This window comes from Carassius gibelio, chromosome A23 (assembly GCF_023724105.1).
Source record: "Carassius gibelio isolate Cgi1373 ecotype wild population from Czech Republic chromosome A23, carGib1.2-hapl.c, whole genome shotgun sequence".
Classification (NCBI taxonomy): Eukaryota; Metazoa; Chordata; class Actinopteri; order Cypriniformes; family Cyprinidae; genus Carassius; species Carassius gibelio.
Window position 1 is genome coordinate 1,178,964 of NC_068393.1, and position 22,894 is coordinate 1,201,857.

The following is a 22,894-nucleotide window of genomic DNA, read 5'->3' on the forward strand; positions in this document are numbered from 1 at the left end:
TGAATTGAATTCTGCCAAAGTGTGTGCTTGTACGTGTTCGTTAAATTTTTATGCCAGTGCTCATGTCTGAAAATAATATATGAAGAATAAAAAAAAACACATTAAAACATTAAGTTATAGCTTATATTTCATTAGTAGCATATTTTTTTTAAATTGATGTAACCAATAAAATTTTACAAACTTTTTTTTTTTTTCAGCATGTGGTGCAGGCCGCATTTGAATTCGTGATGGGCCGCGGGTTGAGAACCACTGCTTTATATCAAACATTTTAAAATCGTCCACAGCTGAGCTTTGTAGGAGGCTGATCTGCGCCAGATCACGTGAAGTGAATGTAATGAACAAAGTCATTTTCAGATTGAAAAAAAAAAAAAAAAAAAAAAACATGGATAACCTAGATTAGTCCCAGGCTCTGTTCTGAAGTAAAATAATTGTAATTACTGTTAACCAAGAGTGACACATTTTAACGGATTAATCGCCTATTTTCATTTGCTGAATGTTTTCTTTATTTTTTATTTTTTAAACACGCTAAAAAAAAAATTAAGTTTGTCAGAGGAAAAAAATATATGAGTCGTGTATAGGTTTCATTTTAACGGATCAATCACCTATTTTCGTTTGCTGCATGTTTTTTTTTTAAACAGGCTAAAAAATAAATTGAGTTTGTGAGAGGAAAAAAATAGGCTATTAGAAAATATTTGACAACAAATCTTTTAAATTTAACAAATTTATCAGAACAAAACAATAATTAAAAATATATAATTCTAGTGGATAAATATAATTGCAGTATATAATAATATATGCTTAGTAATAAATAATAATAATAATAATTTAAAACTAAGCATAAGGTAAGCTTGGGCTTTCTCAATCGGGAGAAATCAAACGTTTCCATATTTGTGATGTTGCCCATTTGAAGCTTAACTATTATTCATGAGGTAAATAGGCTGTGTGCGTTTCAGTATTGATGAAAAAAAAAATCATAATTAACAATATGTCAAAGTGCTCATGCCGAATGTCTGGTGAACGACTGCTGTTTCCAGTGAATATGTGCGCAAGGCACCAGCGCGACCAAACAGCTGAAACAAAAAATACTGAATTTTTGGTCACACATAAGGCATAATTAAAAAATGCTGGTAGTTTGAAAAATCATGAATAATAACAGAGTTAATACTAATTATTGCTAAATGCTGGACCGTTCCCATTTCGCTCTGCATATGGAACCTGAAGATTTTTTTAAACCAAGAATGAATCGAAATGAAAATGAAATTAAAACATTTAGCTTATATATATATATATATATATATATATATATATATATATATATATATATATATATATATATATATAGAGAGAGAGAGAGAGAGAGAGAGAGAGATGTTAAGGTTGTTTAGTAGACTGTAGTCTAAGACTATCCTACATTTAAAAAAATAACAAATTGTAAAAAAAATTTTTTTTTAAATGTTACAATGTTATATCATAATGTTATTGTTGTTTTACTTCCTTCTTTTATCTCATTTTACAATTACATTCATTTTGCAATCTGTCCCCAACCTGGTGGTAGTTTCGCGAATGATTTTAACACGCGACTGAATTACAGTTACCACCTCGCCACTGCCGCGGCGGTAAGCCCCAGAAAGGCTGGCCACCTACTGTAAATGGATTAAGGATGTTTTTTTTTTTTCACTCTTATCTTTATTGTTTTAAGCAGATAAAACACATAACATGATGATCTCAGTTTTGAGAATGTTTACAGAATGCAAAAATAAAATTAACAATTAAACATAAGACAGCAACGGGATGTCGTGATAAAAACAAAAAACAAAAAAACATTCAGATTACACAGTTTCTAATGCTATTTTATAAGATATCAATTTGTCCCATTTTTTCTTTAAATTCTGCTTCTTCCAATCTTAGAATAAAAGTCATTCATTCCATGGTGAATATTTCCTGCACAATGTATCCACTGAGTATGGCTGGGAGGCTCAGGTTTGAGCCATCTTCTTGTTATCGCTTTCCTCTCTGCCAACAATAAAATCTTAACCAAATATTGAGCCTCTTTCTTTACATTGGACAAAAAACTGATTTTATACTAGGGGTGTGCACGGATAGTCGAACATTCGAATATTCGTTCTGCTCTAATTATTGAATAAATAAAAATGATATTCGAATTTCGCAAAAAAAAATTCACAATAAAACCTAATTTGGTCACTTTCTGTGATTCTCCACTGCATATTTGAAGATGTATGCAAGAAAAAATAATTAATTAATGAATAAGGGGCCGTTCACGTATTGCGCCTAAAAACGCTTCGAAAACGCTATGTGCACCGCTTTCTCCTCCTTTCCAAAGCGCTCGGGCAGCTCGGGACGCGCTCTCTCCATGAAGACGCAGAAATTTCAGCAAATGATAAATGGATTTGCAGCACAAAAAAATTGCTTTCAGTAGCTCTGCTATTAAATTTATTTCAAAATGGCAATCCATATACAGCTATGATCAGCTGTTCCTTCATCTTGGCTGAGCTTTCAATGTTGTTACGGGAAAGGATGAAGCTGAATGTTTAGTTCTTGTCACATGACCCGCGGTGCGCTTGCGGCATTCTGAAAAGTTTAGATGTTTGTAACTCCTAACTTCGCACCTGGAAAAAAAAACGGCCGCATCGCACCGCGTGCGCATCGCTTCCATTATGAGCGCGCATACCGCTACATTGGAAATAACGAACTTGAGCGCGCAAAAGATGGCCTCTAAGAACTGCGGTCTTCTACTGTACTTCAAATATGCTGTGGAGAATCACAGAAAGTGACCGAATTCAAGAACATTGTTGCGGCATCTCTCAATCAGAATCAGAATCAGAATCAGAATGAGCTTTATTGCCAGGTATGTTTACACATACGAGGAATTTGTTTTCGTGACAGAAGCTCCGCAGTACAACAGAATGACAGCGACAGAACATAAAACACATAATAAAAGAATAAAAAATACAAATATGTAGACAGTGAATGACAATATACAAATGACAATTGTAGGCAGGTATATTACAAAGTGAAGTTATGTATGTACATGTATATTATGTGCAAAATTTAAGTGTATACTAAGTATGTGTGTTAGATAAATAAAGTATGTGTGTATATAAATATAAAGTGTAGTGTGTTCGCCATTATTGTCAGCTGTTCATAAGATGGATTGCCTGAGGGAAGAAACTGGTCCTGTGTCTGGTCGTTCTAGTGCTCAGTGCTCTGTAGCGTCGACCAGATGGCAACAGTTCAAAGAGGGGGTGTGCTGGATGTGAGGGGTCCAGAGTGATTTTGACAGCCCTTTTTCTCACTCTGGATAAGTACAGTTCTTGAATAGAAGGGAGAGTTGAACCGATGATTCGCTCAGCAGTCCGGACTACTCTCTGTAGTCTTCTAAGGTCAGATTTAGAAGCTGAGCTGAACCAGACAGTTACTGAAGTGCAGAGGATGGATTCAATGATGGTGGAGTAGAACTGTTTCAGCAGCTCCTGTGGCAGGTTAAACTTCCTCAGCTGGCGGAGAAAGTACAACCTCTGCTGGGCCTTTTTTACGATGGAGTCAATGTGATTGTCCCACTTCAGGTCCTGAGTGGCAACGAATAAACACCGCAAACTTGGAGAATGCAGTGAAAACTCCTCTTCTCATGTCTGCCCTATACCCTCGGCACAAACATCTCAGGTTTCTAGATGAAAACATGAGAGAAGTAAGAAAAAAAAAACTTTTTTGAACATTATCAGAACATTTTCCTTGATGCGAGTGGTGCATCACCAACGATGAAGAGGATGCAATGCCCACTCGTCGGAAAAGGTTGAGCCAGTTCTTCTGCGATCATTACGGAGAGTCCAGCCGAGACGAGTGGGAACAGTTCTTTCTGGAGCCATGTGTTCCACCAGATGAGGATCCCATTCAGTGGTGAAACGAAAACACGAAGCGCTTCACAAAACTTAGTCTCTTAGCACACTGTTATTTGTGAGTCCCACCAACGTCTGTGCCGTCAGAGCGCGTTTTCTCCGCGGCCGGCCTTATTGTTATCAGACTAAGTCGACTTTCCCCCAATCATGTTTACATGCCCATATTTCTTAACAAGAACATGTAAAACAATAGAGAAAAAAAAAGCAAAAAAGATTTGCTGACAGTTTAAAAGTTAAGTGTAGGCTACATTCTAGAATAGGCTAATTGCTGCAGGCTGCTTTACGTTTTTTTTTTTTTTTTATCTGTAATTTTGTTTGTTTGCACGCATTGTAAAAGGTTTTCAGCTACAAAACACGATATGTAATGTTCAAGCTTATTGTGTGTAAGCTTTTTCAAAATGACGGAAAAAATAAATGTTGCTGAAAAATAACATCTGTCTCATTAAACTTAATTTAAATAAATGAATATTCGTTTTTTGTGAGCTCAAATATTAGAATGTGATATTTGTGGAAAACGGCCATCCCTATTTTATACAATTCTTCATTTGAGATCGTGACAACTGCTTCTTTTTCCCACTTTTCTTTGATATTCAGAGTTGTGTTTTTCTGACAGGACATACAGCTTTGAAACGATTTTGCGCATTTTCTGTTGATACGCACCACACAAAGTCTCTAAAACCACACTAGGTTCATTTCTGTCCTTAATTTCTTTATTATAGTATTCTCTTAGTTGCAGGTATCGGAAGAAGTCTCGATTATCTAGACTAAATTTGTCTTTCAGATATTGAAAACTTCTTATTTCCCCATTATTAAATTATAAAAGGCTGTAACCCCTTTATTGATCCAATATTTGAAATTTGAGTCATGCATTCCTGGCTTGAAGTCTTTGTCATGAGCTACCCATCTTAGTATTTTTCTTTCTTTATTCAATTTTAATTGTCTTGCTACATTATACCAAATTTCCATTGTGAATTGTGCAATTGGGCCAAGAAATTCTATTAATTCGGTTGGAATATGGTCCTCTCCCATAAGTGTCTGAACATTATATCCAGGGATGCATGTCTCAATCTCTTTCCATTTGGCAAAATAACTATGGTCACACCAGCAACACAAGTAACGCAATTGAAAATTTTTAAATTAGGAAGGGCCATGCCCCCCTTATCTTTCTGCAGCTGTAGTGTTGAATACCTAACTCTGGGCCTCTTCCCATCCCATATAAACTCCGATAACAGCTTATCCCATTCTGTAAATTGTTTTGACTCTATGCTTACCGGGAGGCATTGAAATAAGTAAAGTAGCCTAGGGAGGATGGTCATTTTTATCACATTTATTCTATCTCTTAAGTCGAACGGGTAAGTAGACCATCTCTGGATGTCTGATTTAATACTTTCGTTTATTGGTTTGTAGTTAAAATTATAAAGTAGTGAAGGATCTTTAGACAGAAAAACTCCGAGGTATTTAATTTTTTTGGTGCTCCATTTTGTATCGTATGTGCGTTAGAGTCCTGCACGGGTTCGGGTACCCGCAAATTTGGCTGAAACGGGTGAAAAATATATATAAAAATATATATATAAATAGAAAAGCAAAAAAATGAAAATAAATATGTATACATTTATTTCCTTATGTATATATTTATTTTTTTCCCATATTTATTTCTTCTTTTATTTATTTATACATTTATTCATTTATACATTTATTTATTTCTACATTTATTTATTTCTATATTTATGTATTTCTACATTTATTTATTTATTCATTTCTTCCTACATTTCTTCCTGCATAGGGGAATGAGGAGGGCGTGGTTTACCTCAGACATAGCAATCGAGCGCAGAGTAAGCGAAGGCGAAGGGTTGAGGCCACAGTGACACCCTGTGGCAAAATACAATAAGGATCACTGACGTTGATGCGGTCTGTGACTGCGAGGTATATGGTTAAAATCTTACTGTGTGACATGGATATGCTCGTCTTTATTCCGGACATGGCCGTAGAACATCGTTTGGTCTGGATTTGTAAAATGTCCTGGGCTAACAAACATGAAACAGGGACTCTGAAACAGAAGCGCTTGATATTTTCCATTTTTCGGTCAAAACTCATGGAAAGGAAGCAGGGCACATAGGCTACAGTGAAGTCGACGCAAGCATATTGACCAATGCTTTTGAAACGAGACCATTGCATTTGAATGTAGCCTAATTTCCAAAAACAATACTGACAGCAACAGCCTTATTAAATGTATGTACGTCACGTTAATCCACATCGATAAATTCAGTTAGAGGATAAGACTGTAGCCTATAGGGCAGTTAGCCTACCACTAAAATCCAACCAGAGCTTCATCAGAGCCATCAATACATTAGAGATCTTAATGCATTTACACAGCAATTAGCCTACAAGTGCATACAAATATTATGAAGTGTCTTAGGCCTACATTTTGAAGACATAAATATGACATGATGGAATCAATGAAGAAATAGCCTACGTTTAATATGAAACTAAAACAGACACCAGGTGGCAGAAAGTCACTGTCTTAATGAGTGAGTTCAATCCACTCGTTTGATACACCGAATCAAAAACAACTCGACGTGTTGAAGCGATTTGTTTCTGATCATTTATATTTAGGCCTATGCGTTATCTAAATAATTATAATAGCCTAATAATAATAATAATAAATAAATGACCAAATGTTCAAAAAGTTGACAGAGAGGGGTCATGTTCGGGGAAACAACATAGATAGGCTATATTTTTCGGGGCCATGGGTTTAATGGGCAAACCTGCGTGACCATATAGCAACTATTTAGAAATGGAAATTACGAATGCATGAATATTTTGTTTTGAATTTAAGAAAAGTCGATTGAATATTTACAGGTTTTGTATCTTGTTATTATTTTCAGAATAGTAACGTCTTTGTAACCAACCACAGTTATCAAATGTCGAAGCTATCTAATAGGCTACTTCAAAGATCAAATCAAATGATCTATTGTAAAAGTTTGTAAAAATTTCTGTAGCCCAAAAACTGCCAAAAACATAACAAAATATAGCTAGTAACCTACATAACTTTTTAATTTGTATTATTATTATTATAATTCTTTCTTTTTATTATTATTATTATTAGGCTATTGTTATCATCATCATCAGCTGGCAAACCATTATGGAATCTATGTAAAGGGAATGATTGTGGTGGGGAGTTTGGTCAAACTATTGCAGTGATATACAGCGAATATAACGGGTTGAAATAAAAGACGTTTTTTTCTTTTGTTTAAGAAATGGAAAACAAAAATTTAGCTGGATTTTTCTTATTTTTGTTTGTGGGTAAAAAATGAGATTATGCTTTAATATTTATTTGAATGTGTGGGCGAACATGAACATTGTAGATAAAAACAGAAACAGAACTGAACTTAAAGCAACAAAATAAATAGATTGAAAAAGGCTTCCAAAGCAGGGTATTTTTAATTCCCCCATTTTCGCCAAACTAAGTTAAGGATGAAAGCCTCCCTCTGAGAGAGGACCCCCTCCCAGAACCAGTGTATAAATCAACAAGAGCTTTTCCACTAATTCTACCTTAGGCGTTTTAGCTCCTTCACGTTAGGTTTTCCTCAATAACTTGGCAGCCTCAATGTTGTGGCACTGGTTTACAGTTTTGGATCCTCCTGAACTTGTTACAATTCAAAAAAGTTTTGTCAATTTTTTTCTGGGATGGTTTTCATATGCTTCCTCCAAGGGAAGTCATGGCCTAATGGTTAGAGAGTTGGACTCCCAATCGAAAGGTTGTAAGTTCAAGTCTCGGGCCGGCAGGAATTGTGGGTGGGGGAGTGCATGTACAGTTCTCTCTCCACCTTCAATACCACGACTTAGGTGCCCTTGAGCAAAACATCAAACCCCCAACTGCTCCCCGGGCGCTGCAGCATAAATGGCTGCCCACTGCTCCAGGTGTGTGTTCACAGTGTGTGTGTGTGTGCACTTCGGATGGGTTAAATGCAGAGCACAAATTCTGGAGTATGGGTCACCATACTTGGCTGAATGTCACGTCACTTATATCTCCCAGTGACTGAAGGAGGACAAGGACTCATAGATTTAGAAGCAAGGGTTAAAACAATGAGACTTCAAACATTATAGAAAGCCTCTCAACTTGCACGTGTCAGTGTTTATGAATAGATTAAATGAAAAGGGACAAATTTAATCTTGACAAACTATGTATCATTATAAAGATCTAATCCTCAAGCATCAACAACAGATCGCTGTTTCTCAATGGAAAGCTTATAAAGACTGTATTTGCTACATTTGTGTAAGCAGTACACATAAAAACATTAACATTAGAAATGCTGTACATACCAGATCCGTCGTAAAAACGAGTCATAAACATCCACAGCTGTAAATCCCGGTTTAGTTAGAAAGGTAAGGGTCCACTGAACGACATCTCATTAAGCACGTTTAGTCCAACGTAGCAATAATGTTGTAATATGGATCATAATTCCTTTGTTTACGTTTCAGTTCTTCAGCGACAGAATTGTTTGCGTCCGTAATGGAATAATTTGCGGTTGGAGACTGCGTCTTGGTAGTAAAAAAACGGCATGGTTTTGCAGCGTACAGTGTCACAAACAGAATGAGGTGATCCACCGGAAAAAATAATGAATGAAAGATAGGCGAAAGATAGTGTATTTGAATTTTGGCGCTCTCTAGTGACGCGCTCTGACGCGCCTGTCAGCTGATGGAGGGGGAACTTATAGCGATCGCCTTTTTCTTTGTTTATTTTATTTTCAACAGTTTTTATATATGTGAGAGTGTGTTTTATGTTGAATGTGAATGTATCTGCATGATTACCATCTGTTTGAGTGCAAATCAGCCCAAATCAGCTCGCTATTACTATATGATCACGGCTATCAAAGTGAACGCGTCTATATGAATAGAGTGGATTATTTACTTTGGCACATTTGTGTTATTACCATTTGTATAAGTGACCATCAGCACATCAGCACTTATTTGCATCGTAATTCATTGTAAATGCTGCATTTCTAGCAATCTTAGGATTTTCTGTAATTGGCAAACAAAGTTAAATCTTTTTTTATTTTTCTTATTATTCTTACTCAAATTATCCTTACTGTATTTTTCTAGTGCTCAAATAAATCACTTATATGATGTCTACATTTCTGTCTAGTGTTTTATAATTGAAAAAAAAACTATGCAGTGGTATGTTTACTGACTAAATAGTTTGTAGAAGCCTTCAATACTATTGGGAAATATATTTTCTTATATTTGGGGGGTGGGGGGTGTAGACAAAGTCTCAGAAAAAATATTTGCAGGAGTCTCATTTTTCATGATATCTTATTCAGATTTGAATAAGAACTCATTACTTTTCTAGATTGCTCCAGGACTCATTTCTATGAAATAAAAAAATATGTAAGTGTGGTAAAAAAAAAAAAAAAAATTCATGGCACTTCAGTGTCTATAACTTTTAATATTTTTGAGCATTATCAAATCTGGTTGATAAAAAGTAAAGCCCAAAGGGTCTTCTTTCCAAAGACACCAAAATGTTTGTGTTTATGTTTGTAACACACTGAAGTAGGAAACTATTACAATTATAAGTTAGGTAGAGCATTTTCAGCTGTGAGTCCCATAATGGGGGGTGCTGGCTAACAGGTTAATTCACTTTTTAAAATAAACTGATCGAATTCAAGTACAGTAGTTGATATGTTTTTAACCTGTTAGCCTGCACCTCAACGCAGGCATCATGAACGGCCCTAAACTCGCACATGTCAGTGTTTATGAATAGATTAAATGAAACGGGACAAATTTAATCTCGACAAACTATGTATCATTATAAAGATTTAAGCCTCAAGCATCAACGACAGATTGCTGTTTTTCAATGGAAAGCTTATAAAGACTGTATTTGCTACATTTGTGTAAGCAGTACACATAAAAAACATGAGCAATGGAAACGCTGTAAATACCAGATTTTTTTAGATTAATTCATTTGTTTGAACTGTTGAGGAAAATATATTTACTGAAATTTTTTTACAAAAAATCTGTTTATTTTGGGCTTGAAATACAAGAAGGAATGGAAAGCACAGTGCATTGTGGCTAACTTTCTATCAGAGCAGGCAAAGTCTGCAATGAAATCCCACACATGTAAAAATGAGGGGGAAAATATTTATCTGGTTGGAATTTTTAAATCATTAGTAAAGTACAGGTTATCTGTAGAATATGCCTATTGCAAATTAACAAATAATATGGATTTTTTTTTGATGCAAGGTGGAGTGTAAAAAATGCTCTTGTGGTGAGATGTTTTTGGAGAGTTGTGGTTTAATTGGTAAAATTGTGAATTATTATCATTATTACTATTTAATTAATTAATTTATTTTGTGTGGTGCAAATATTGTATTTAAACTAGTTTGATTAAAAGATTTTTAAAATTCAAAAGTCTCTGCTGCGCTCTCTCTCTCTCTCTCTCTCTCTCTCTCTCTCTCTCTCTCTCTCTCTCTCTCTCTCTCTCTCTCTCTCTCTCTCTCTCTCTGCTGCAAGCTAGGGCTGGGCGATATGGAGCAAAAAATATCTCTCTATATATTTTGCTATATCTCGATATACGATATATATCTCGATATCTTTATAGGAAAAATAACCCCCCAAAAACTACTGCAAAAAACAAATATAAACAATATATCGATATAAACGATATGTCAATATCCATATGGTGTTTAAAAAATATCTCTATATATTTTAAATATCGAGATATCGCCCACCCCTACTGCACGCTCTCTTTCTCTCTCAATCTCTCTCTATCCATCTATCTATGTTTAATGTGTGTATGTTTGTGTTTAGTCAGATGTTCTATGTTCCCCTGTAGTGTAGTTTAATAAACATCCATATGTATTCACACTTTGTTGTCTGTGTTCGCTGCTCACAGGACGAGGTCACTTTAACGTTCCGGTTTCGTTACATGCTCTGGGAGCAATGTATTAGTAGTAAAATAATTTTTCGTGGCCAAAGAAATAATTTTACTTAGTCAATAAATGATTAACACTGCGGACAAACAAATCGTTTTATTGTACTATTAATGATAAAATGCTACAAGTAATTCCTGAAGATGAATGTAGTTAATAATAACCCGTTATGATTAATTATGTACATCTCACTTTGAGCTAATTTGCTACATTACTATTATTTATTTTCTTTTTTGCAATAGCCTGTTAAGCAAAGTTAAGCTGTTAAGCAGAGTCTAGTCGTAGACTACTTAAACAAATGAATTGCACTGGGCCTTATTGCGTTGTATATTATATACAATATACAAAAGTATATTGCTGACTGACAGCGGTCCCAGATTTCTGCATCTTTCTTCCAAGATCCACCCATACACACTGCGCGCTAGATGCAGGAATGCTCAAAATAAAACGTGTGAATTGAGAGGACAAGAAAATCGCTCTTTCCCATTTTTTTCGGTGACAAATGAGAATTGTTTACAGATGTCTGACTTGACTTGCTCTGCCTTTGTCAAGTTAACAGCAGCTTTAATTTTATTCTAAACTTCTTGTGTTGACTCCATTTCTACTACACAACACCGTTCCCCGTGGGGATTCCGCAAAATGCTCTGACCAAAGGCAAAGGTAAAACCGCCCGCTACCCACAAGATTTGCGTCCCGCCCTGCCTCTTTAATTACTAAGCACATTGATTCCAATGACATGCATTCCACCTTATATATATGCATTAAAAGCTAAATGTTTTCATTTCGGTTCATTCTTGGTTATAAAAAAAATAAATAAAAAAATACATCAGGTTCCATTTGCAGAGTGAAATGAGTACAGTCCAGCATTTACATAATTCTTATTTAAGTCTTTTATTATTATTGATTTTTCAAACTGCTAACACAGTTTTGAATTATGCCTTTACTGTGTGACCAGAAATTGTGACTTTGATCATGCTAGGTCCTCACGCGCACATATTCATTGGAAACAGCAGCCGTTCATCAAACCATTTGGCGCAACAGCCGTCCACTATGGCATATTTTTGCTCATTCTGATTTTTTTTTTTAGCGATACTAAAGCACGTGTGAAATACAAAGCCTATTTTACTTTATGTATGCAGTCAAAAAAGTTATCAAATTTATTTTGATTCATCCATTTGTGTAGGATACAGACCTACACAATGGTGAAATAACTTTCCCAGTTCATGTTTCGTTGTACAAACCTAATGTGTGCCATCATTTGGGCTTTTGTGGTAACGTCCACCGGGCGTCCACTGTGGCGCTGGCGCCTGCTCTGTTCCGTTGCTTGCCGCGACCCGTAACTATAGCCATAGCCATAGGGGGTTCTTAATGACAGCTTTCCTTACAATATATACTATTCTTAAAATAAGAAATATCCCAATATATAGTACCACAACCCTATATCGTGATACTTATCGTATCGCCTGATTCTTCGCAATACACAGCCCTAATAATAAGTGAAGATGCTGAGATCTAGAGATCAGTGTGAAACACACACTGTCCCAGCTATCCAATCACAACACATTTTGCATTTCAGAAGGCGGCCTTCATTTAACGCAGAAACTATTTGAGCACTTCATGCCAGACTGGAGAGAGGTGTTATAATAAATGTAAAATAAACAAAACAAATGACAATGACGAGTAAGTATCAGCAAAGGATTTCTAGCCCTTTACTACTACATTATGTTAAATACATATCTTCATGGTGACGAGAAATAAAATCCCACCCTGTCCTGCTATGATCAGCTGTTCCGCCAAGCTTTGGATGTTATCATGGAAAGGTCTGTTGTTTTTTGTCACATGACCTGCGTTCGCTTGCGGCATTCCGAAAATGCTGTTTTCATCTCACCACGACATGGCATGAGCGTGCCTGGACAAACGAGCGCTCTGCACTGTATGCACGTCGCAACCGCGTCGCTTCTTTTATGAGCACTTGTCCAAACCTCAGCCAGGTGATCGCGGAATAAAACTCCTACAAATACCACAGAAACACGGAACAAAGCCGGCCACTCTGCATTATTTAATCCTATGACCAGTGTTCGTAACAGCTGCCTTATGCATACGGATAGCCTAGAACTTAGCTATTTGCAGCTCCCTATATACAATGTCAAGCAGATTTATAGACAAGGCATTCAGCATTAGCGTTTTCCATTTTGACCCACATACTTTCTTAACTGTATAGTTGCACGCACATATAGAGCAACGTGTTTCCACAATATTTCAGCTAAGTCAAACAGTTAAATGATGCTTTCAAAGTTTAAAACTAACCAGAGCAGGCTTCCAGCACTCTGTGGGGGAGGGGCAGTGTGAACTGCAGCATCTCCAGCAACACAGAGCTGCCTGTGGATGCCTGTCTGTAAATAATGCCGGGAAAAAACTATCGGCGAACGCAGCAGCCACGTCTTGGCCGATGCCGATACACGTAAAAACCTCAAAAATTGTGTGAGAGCCTGTTCTACTACACCACCAAAACAAAATCAAGACCTTGTAAAAGAGCATAATAGGGCCCCTTTAAATTGTGGCATATTTTGCATTTGAGCCAATTCGGAAGTGAAAAATTGAAATTTTTACATAAGATTTATAGTTTATTTTGATTAATATTAAAAATGTAAAAGCTTTGCATTATAGTTGAATCCTAAATTAAAAATGTACAATTGTTTCTATGACTGCAAGTGATTCTCCTCAAATGCTATTGAAGTTGGAAAACAGTATAAACAGTAAATATCGCATGTAACTTTAGAGACTGTCCCTAAATTTGCGAATATTGAATGTCCAACGTCAAGCTAACTTCATGCCTTTATTTAGGATCCATGGTGTAATGCATTACCTTTGATGATGATGTCTCCTCCAGCACCACCGTCTCCCCCGTCTGGACCGCCCCATTCTTTCCGGGGCTCGCTGTGGAAGCTGGAGGCCCCTCTGCCCCCCGATCCCGCCACAACCTTCACCCTGCGATGATCCACGAAACAGCGGCTCTGTGGAGACAGACAGGCCGCGTCAAATGGGCATTCACTAAATTTCAGGGGTTACATTACCACAATGTAAAATGGCCATTTTCTGAAGGTCTTGGTAAAACGTCCTCTCTCGAGAGAAAAAAGAAAGAAAAAGGTCACCGATTATGCGCAGAATGCATTTTTTTTTCTTTTTTTTCTGGCAGGCATTTCCAATCCCAGGAACAACTCAAATGGATATTGAAGGAGAAATAAAAGCATACCTATGATGGATAATGAAGGAGAAAACAGTTAAATAGGTAGATATTATATTTGATATCTATTATGTTTTATTATCTTTCAGTTAAGCTATTGTCGAAAACAAATAAACAACCAAACAATGTAAAATGTGCTGTAACGTTAGTACTCTACTTGTTTTACTACAAACCAAGCATGGTTATTGACGTCCATGGTAATCACAAAATAAACATGGGTTGATAAGCCACTCACATTCAGACAGGTACAACAGTGCTCCTGTTAACACCTTTTAATCCTCAAACATTTTATTATGCTCTTGATTCATCTAAGTTATCTCTTTCTCTGTAGTGTGACAGTCCACTCTTCAAAAAAAAAGATATAGTTTGGGAGATATAAATGATTATCAGAATATCCTGTAAGCCCTGAAACAACCAGTCCTTCAAACATTATCAAACATCTTAAGTTCTTTCTGTGCAAATTCAATTTAGGATGGAATTATGAATAATTACATGGGTTTTCTTTACAAGCAGTGGTCTTTGGAAAAGTATTGAGATTAATAAAATCTGAGGTTTAACTGCAGACTTGTCTTGTGTTATAAAACTCATGATAGAATGGATGTGAAGTCAGTATGCTTACTGAAGTGAAATGGGTGTACCATAACTGAATAGTATATTGTGAACAATAAATGATCAGGACAGGTATCTGAAGTTACAACTGTATTAATATATTAATATATAATATATTAAATTAATATATTATATGAATATATAAAAAAAATATAGATGTAACAAAACTCACAACCAAGCAGAAAAAGAAAATAAAGAATTGCGAAAGTGCAGTATGCCTTGCGAAAGCTAGACAGAAAATACCTGCAATTTTACGCACCTATAAGACCCAGTGACGTCGAAAGCATCCTCTTATGCTGCGTTCACACCAAATGCGAAGAGAGCGTCTGGCGTGAATAATTTCAATGATAAGTCAATGGAAAGGTGCGTTTACGCGCGTATTGAGGTCTCACGGGGTGGTAGAGGCGAATTTGCCTCATTCACGCAGCTAGTTACAGGAGATTCTGAGCTATGAAAAGGACCATTGCAAGCTGACAGCAACCAGCTTTTGTGATGGAAAATTGGCAGTAATACCCCCACCTTGAACAGCTGTACCTGAGTGTCAACAGCTGGACATATAGTGAATAAAAAACACTCTGTTCTGGACATCGAAAATCTTGATAGAATTGTTTTCCTGTCCAATAAATTTGTAATGTCCCTAGCCTTTTTGCGCGTTTCATGCCTGCCTAGTGCCGCCTAGCCAAAGTGTTGGTTACGTTAAAAAAAAATACAAAAAACACACACGGCCTGTTCTCAAGTCCATTTAAAGTTTCCTTTTTTGAACAGTTGTTTGAAATGGATTGAATCATTAATTAAAATAATCTTGGAGATTTTTGAAATGCCTAAATCATAAATGCAGCCGGGTTGAAGCCTGCAGTGATGTTTTTCTTTTGTTACGTCAGCCGTCCCCTCTGCATACATATTTTTTAGAGAATGTTGCACTCCTGTTGCTGTTTGTTATTCTGCCAGAAACTTCATGCCAATAAATAAGAAATATTGCTGACTTGTGCGTTTACAGCGCTCTCCTTGCGTTCTTCCATTATTTGAGGTTGAAAAAGGAAACGTCTTTTATTCAATGAACACTTATGTCTTAAAAATCGAAAATGATTTTTTAGCAAAAGTGACAGCCCTAGTATTAATGTAATTTGACATGAAACACCTGAGAACAGGACAGGGATCTGAAGTTATAACTATTAATATAATTTGAAATGAAACACCTGAGATCAGGACAGGGATCTGAAGTTATAACAGTGTTAATGTAATCTTAACAGTATGAATGTAATTTGACACGAAACTCCCGTGATCGCAGAAAGGTTACCTTAAGTTGTAACAGTATGAATATAATATGAAAAATACCCACAATCTCAGAGAAGAAACACTATTTGAAGCAATTTTATCAAATGGGCTTTCCTCCATGATCGCTGACCAATGCAAATGATCAAATAGTCAGCTGGACATGGGCTCAGAGTGGGCACTTTGATGGGCTGAATATGGGCCCCAGCTTGGATACAGTTATGGGCCCCAGTTAGGCTGCCCATTATTGTTTATTTGTGGGTCCCAGATGGGCCACATTTGGTCTATATTAGGATATGTTTATAGTTATATAAAAAATGAAATATTTTATTATATAAATGTATTTATTTTTATAATTTTTTTTGTGCAGATTTTTTATTTTTAAGCAGTTATGGGTAGCTACATAACCCTAACAATTACATTGATTTAATTTATGTATTTCATGTTTTATATCATTTAGGGTTATATCATAATGTAACAATACAAGATTATTTATTTTATGAACAATCCTATTTTATTTTATTTATAATTATCTCAAAGGGTTTTTTCTTCTTATAATCTAATGCCGCGTTTCCACCGCAGGAACTTTACCCAGGAACTAGGGACTTTGGCCTGGTACTTGGTGTGTTTCCACCGCAGGAACCAGAAACTAAATAAAGTTCCGGGTAAAAAAATGCCCCCCAGAAAGTCCCTGCTGGCGAGGTGGTACTTTTTCAAAGTTCCGGAACTATCGGGGGCAGGACTTTGGCACTAAACATGCTGATTGGTTGAGTTCACGCAGCATTGGTTGAGTTCAACCACCATTTATTCGGATCAACATTTTCAAAATATTACTGTTATTGTGTCATTAAATTTAATTTTAAAAGTATTTCAGGCAAGAATGTTTAAAACTCAAATCTGTTGTTTATTTATAAAGATGGCGCCTATTTAAAATGTGTTTCGCCGATCTCGTAGACGGTGAGCTCCACGCAATCAGCGGGAGCTCAGTGATCATCTATCCGACGAGAAGCAGCCTCACATTGGATAGACCTTCTGATATGTGCCGCTGGCTCTGATGTCTCTTTAGTGGTTAAACATAACATATAATTCAGCTGCGGGGTAAATCTAACAGGTTTTCTTTGGTCTTTATTCAATTTATCTATATGTTAAAATGAAAAAAAAAAGACAAGTCTATATAATATTTTGTTTCATTGTAATGGCTGTATATAACGTTACACATATCCCTGAACTAAGTACATTTCTGCAGCTGTTATTATGTTTAAATGAAAATGAAAGGAGGCAGTGGTATTTTATATTCTATTTGTGCACTCGACTCCCGAGTCGAGTGCACAAAGTCTGAACTAACTACAGAGGATGCACGTCCAAAATCAGCGTACTTTTTTTTCTTTTTTACATCAGTGGTACTTTGTATTGAGAAATGCGCGCAGACCGTATAGCAATGCTTTTCAATGAACATTATTACAGTAATAAGCATTGTTGCATGAATAATAAATCTATCCACACCTAACATGTAGTAAAATATCAAATTGGGATAACTAAGAGTGTGGTGGACACACTGTTTAGTTTAATCTCCCGGCTGGGGGTTCCCAAAGAAATCCTCACCGATAAAGGCACGGCGTTTCTGTCACGTACGTTACACAAACTTTACGAATTATTGGGCATTAAATCGATTCGGACCAGCGTCAATCACCCACAGACCGACGGCCTGGTCGAACGCTTTTATCACACGCTTAAGGCAATGATTCGTAAATTCATGCAGGAAGACGCCAAAAATTGGGATAAGTGGTTAGAACCCTTGTTGTTCGCGTGCAAGAGGTCCCGCAAGCCTCCACGGGGTTTTCCCCCTTCGAGCTTCTCTATGGACGGTAGCCCCGGGGGGTGGTTATGAGGTTATACGGTCAGATAGGAACGGGGCACATCAAATATATCACCTCAATCTCCTTAAAAAAATGGAATGAGGTGGAGCCAGTGATGTTGGCGACGTTGATTAGTGGAGAGGAGGATCTTGGGCCGGAGGCGAATGTCAAATCTCAATCCCTCACCCTGGCCCCAGGTGGAGATCACCTCTCGCCGTCCCAGCTCACTGACGTAGCAAGATTGCAGGCTGAATTTGCCGACGTGTTCTCGCCCCTACCCGGCCGTACCAACCTGATTCAGCACCATATCGAGACTGAGCCGGGCATGGTAGTTCGCAGCCGGCCGTACCGCTTGCCTGAGCATAAGAAAAAGGTAGTTCAGGCTGAATTAGATGCCATGCTTGAAATGGGGGTAATAGAAGAATCCAACAGTAACTGGGCGAGCCTGATAGTTTTGGTTCCGTAAACGGACGGTTCAGTCCGTTTCTGTGTGGATTACCGCAAGGTGAATGCTGTGTCGAAATTCGACGCGTATCCAATGCTGCGGGTTGACGAGTTGCTTGATCGGCTTGGCACGGCTCGTTTTTATTCGACGTTGGACATAACAAAGGGATATTGGTAGATCCCCTTGTCTCCTTTATCCAAAGAAAAAAACTGCTTTCACAGCCCTGTTTGGTTTACACCAATTTGTTACCCTTACGTTCGGGTTGTTCGGGGCTCCAGCCACCTTTCAGCGGCTCATGGACAAGATCCTGCGACCCCATACTGCATATGCGGCTGCCTACTTGGACGATATCATTATATTTAGTAATGATTGGCAGTGGCATATGCAGCATTTGAGGGTGGTCTTTAGGTCGCTGAGAGGGGCTGGACTCACGGCCAAACCGAAGAAGTGTGCGGTTGGGCGTGTGGAAGTAAGGTATCTGGGTTTCCACTTGAGGCATGGGCAGGTGCGTCCCCAAATTGACAAGACAGCCGCGGTTGCAACCTGTCTGCGTCCTAGGACCAAAAAGGAGGTGAGACAGTTCTTGGGGCTGGCGGGATATTATAGATGGTTTGTGCCTAATTATTCGGACCTCACCAGCCCCTTGACTGACCTTACTAAAAAGGAGGCACCAGATACAGTCCAGTGGACAGAGCCGTGTCAGAAGGCCTTTACCCAAGTGAAGGCTGCTCTATGTGGCGGGCCGTTGTTACATGTTCCTAATTTCTCCCTTTTCTGTTGCAGAAAGACGCATCGGACAGGGGGCTGGGGGCAGTCCTGTCTCAGGAGATCGAGGGAGAGGAACGGCCGGTGCAGTACATTAGTCGCAAGCTCTCTAGGAGAGAGACTAAGTACAGCACCATTGAGAAAGAATGCCTTGCCATCAGGTGGGCTGTCCATACCCTCCGCTACTATCTCCTGGGATGGGAGTTCACCGTCTGTTCGGACCACGCCCCCCTGCAATGGCTCCACCGCATGAAAGTTACCAATGCACGGATCACTCGGTGGTATCTGGCTCTACAGCCTTTTAAGTTCAAAGTGATCCACAGACCGGGTGTTCAGATGGCTGCGGCCGACTTCCTCATCAGAAATGGGGGGGGGGGGCTGCAGGCCGGATGGCTCCCCGGCCTGAGTCGGGCGGTGGGGGTATGTGGAGGTAGAGGCGTGGTTTAGCAAAGCCTGCAGCGGGAGAGAGAGTCGGGAGACAAACGGTGAGTGAGCGGGTTGAACGGAAATAATCAACACCTGTCTCTTATTTCAGTAATTGGCATGGAGAGAGTATTTAACGCCAGGGGAAACCGGAGTAGTACAGAGAGAAGGACTGCTGACAACCGCACGAGCCGGAAGCTGGAAGCCACAACCCAGAAGTATTAGTAGTTTTGTTTTTGCTGGTGTGAGTGACACCGTAGAAATAAGTTGTTCCTTAATAAAAGCGTCAGCAGTCAAGCCGACCCCTCGTCCTCTTCCTTTCCATCCTTGAACCTTTGTACACTTACTTTCCCAATAAACTAGTATTTTCCTCCCGCAGCGCGGCTGTCAGACCAGAGGGGAGACTCGTCATATAGTCCTTTTACTTGCTTACTTTCCCAGTAAACTAGTATTTTCCTCCCACAGTGGCACCAGCAGACCAATAGGGAGACTCGTAAAGACCTAAAAGTCGTACAGGTAGGTGAACTTTAAAACACTTGAAGTCGTCTCGTTTGTTTTATCAATTAAGCTGTACTAACCAAAATTACCCTCCCGCTGTGGAGCTGACTGACCGGCTGGACCATCATGAGGCAGACGGGAAGAGTCGTCGCCATAAAGAAGACCATTTTATATGTTTTGAGATGATATGTGTTCTCTCAATATTGTTGTATAGTCTTACTAATTGAGTACATTAACTCTTCAAACTTTTATTTTTATATTTACACCATTTATTTTCCACTGGCAAAATGTGTTATCTATTCTTTTACTTGTAGGCTATATGTATGTTCATTGATGAAATATGGTTAATATTCTGGTAATTCTGTGTTGTTAAAGTTCAGCTCTGAAAAATAAAAGATGAATCATGAATAAAGCTGTTGGTGTGAAGCAATAACTTGTGTTATTGAATATATAATAAAATAATAGTACTTTTAAAATTACATTTCTAAACTGAAGAGTGTCACTTTTAACTTGTTCATATTACCTTTAGTAGTATAACTTGGGCAAAAATATGAAGCACTGGCACAACTTAATTACTACCACGCATGCTTTTTAATGCTTTTGTGAATGTTTTAAAAGTATTTTAAAATAATTGCCTTTTCTGTTTTTCTTTCTTTACTGTTTTTTTTTTTTTTAGGTATGAGCTGAGAAGTCTGCACAGGCCCAGGAATAATACCATTTCATCCTGTTCTGTTCAAGTATTTTTGAATTAACACTTTCTATGAAGCCCATATTATAAATGATAATGGTTTTCTTAAAGCATTATAAGGAATGCATTATAATACAACTTATAATATGTTGGATCATCTCATGAATATTCATAAGGACTCCCTGGTAGAAGAGATATTGTATCTTAATGGGACCTTCCTGGTTAGACAAATAAAAAAAATAAGAACAGGTTTAATATATTTACTTATTTTTGGTTATAGCTTTTAAGAGTATGATTATTTATAACACAATGAACATGTTGCATCCAATTTTACAATGGATTACATTTCTCATAATGTATTAAGTCTCATATCTTGCCATTTGTCTGATGCTACTTTACTTAAAGTGGTCAAAGACCACTTATAAGTTGTAGCAGTAATAATAATAATAAAAAAAAAGTTTTCTCTCAAAAAGCCATAAGATCAGATATCAGATCAGATGAATTGGTAAAATGACATATTTGCTTTGAACTATTGTTATTGTAATATGAGTTTGATTATTTTGATGGTACCCTTTAGACACCTGTTGATAAGTAACTCTGCAACTACATGTAAACTAGTGATCATTAGAGTATTACTATGTCTGCTACTGCAAATATATGCTTACACTTTATTTTGATGGTCAACCAACAGATAAACTGACTGACTATAAGTGTCTTTGCAAGCATGTCATCTTATTCTACCACTAGATTCTACCAATCTTGAGCATACTAATACTCTAATTAGAGATAGTTGACATGTAGTGGCAAAGCTGCTTATAATCGACTGATTTAGGGGACCATCAAAATAAAATGTAACCATATAAAAGATTGCTTTTTTTTTCAGTTAAGAGTATTAAGCTCACATCAATTAACATTAACTCCACAGGAAACACTCATATAACACACAACATCTCACAAGCTGTAGTAAGATACTGTGCAGAACTTAAACAATGTCAAGATATGATACAGTCCATTATACTGTAAATTAAGTAGATGTAATATGGTGTTCATTGTGTGTTATAAATAATCATACTCTTAAACTTATAACCATGATGTATTGTATGTATATGTATTGTAATTGTTATGATTAAATTGTTATGATATCACATATAATATGTTTTTTATAATGCATTATGCATTCATTATAATGTCTTAAGAGTACCCTTATAATGTATTATAAATATGGGCTTCATAGAAAGCGTTACTGTATTTTTATCCAGTTTTTATCCTGATTTGTTTTATTTAGTTTTACCCAATAAAAATGTGATTTAGAGATTCTGAGTCTAATTCATTTAAATAAATAGGTAATAAGTAAATAAAAAAAAAAAATACAGAATTGTATTGCATATTAACTTTATCCAGAGCAATTAATAAAGAAATATAAATGGGGCCCAGTTCTGACCCACTGTGGTCCCACTAAAACCCCACATAAGGGCCATTTGTGGGTCTAGTGTAATCACCCACTGGGCCCCATAAGGGTTTTGTATGTGGCCCACCTTGGACCCATGTGGGCCCCTCTAATGAAACCATAATGGGCCCCTTTGGGTTAACACACACGGGGCTCAAGTGGAGCCGATGGACAAATATGTACGGGTCCCATTTGGGTTGCCCATGCCGGGGCCAACTGACAGCCCACCAAAAACCCACATGGAAATGTTGGCTGGGTTGCTTGCCGCGTCAAACGCTCGCTCGCTCGCGTGTCGCTGAGGACGCATATACGCACCAGCTTCTTCTCGGAGAGCCGCGCCGCTCTGTGTTTGTGCGCTCGCTGGATCAGCAGCAGCCCATGCACCCGCAGCAGCTTCATGCTCCTCTCAAACAGCAGCTCGGTCTGTCAAATATCCACTGGAACTGCCATAGGGAACTGCACGTTTCTTCTTCTTCTTCTTCGATGCATATTGCTTTTGGCGCATTACCGCCACCCAATGATCTGGAGTGGGAAGCGTAGATGAGAGAAGAATAAAAAAAATCACCAGAAGATTGTCTAACTCTAATGATAGCGTGTGATGATCCATTTCCCTTGAGCAAGGCACTGAACCCCACAATTGTTCTCTGGGCGCTGGAGCAAATAGCTGCCCACTGCTCCGGGTGTGTGTTCAGGGTGTGTGCACTCGGATGGGTTAAATCCAGTTCTTAGTATGTCACGACTTTCACTTTTACTTTATTGCACTTTTTGATTCTATGAAAATTGGTAACCCCATGTGTCCTCTGC

The 22,894-nt window shown here is 37.7% G+C and overlaps 1 protein-coding gene across 1 annotated transcript in view; it reads right to left on the reverse strand.

Annotated features, from left to right (window-relative positions):
* The window catches only part of mtg2 (mitochondrial ribosome-associated GTPase 2), a 54,653-nt gene extending 32,067 nt beyond the window's left edge, over window positions 1-22,586 (reverse strand). The window contains exons 1-2 of the mRNA XM_052541128.1: window positions 22,406-22,586; window positions 13,710-13,857 (exon numbers count right to left, since the gene is read on the reverse strand). Coding sequence (XP_052397088.1) covers window positions 13,710-13,857; window positions 22,406-22,489 — 232 coding nt within the window. The 5' untranslated portion in view covers window positions 22,490-22,586. The remainder of the gene's footprint in view (window positions 1-13,709; window positions 13,858-22,405) is intronic.
* Window positions 22,587-22,894: the final 308 nt, after the last annotated feature.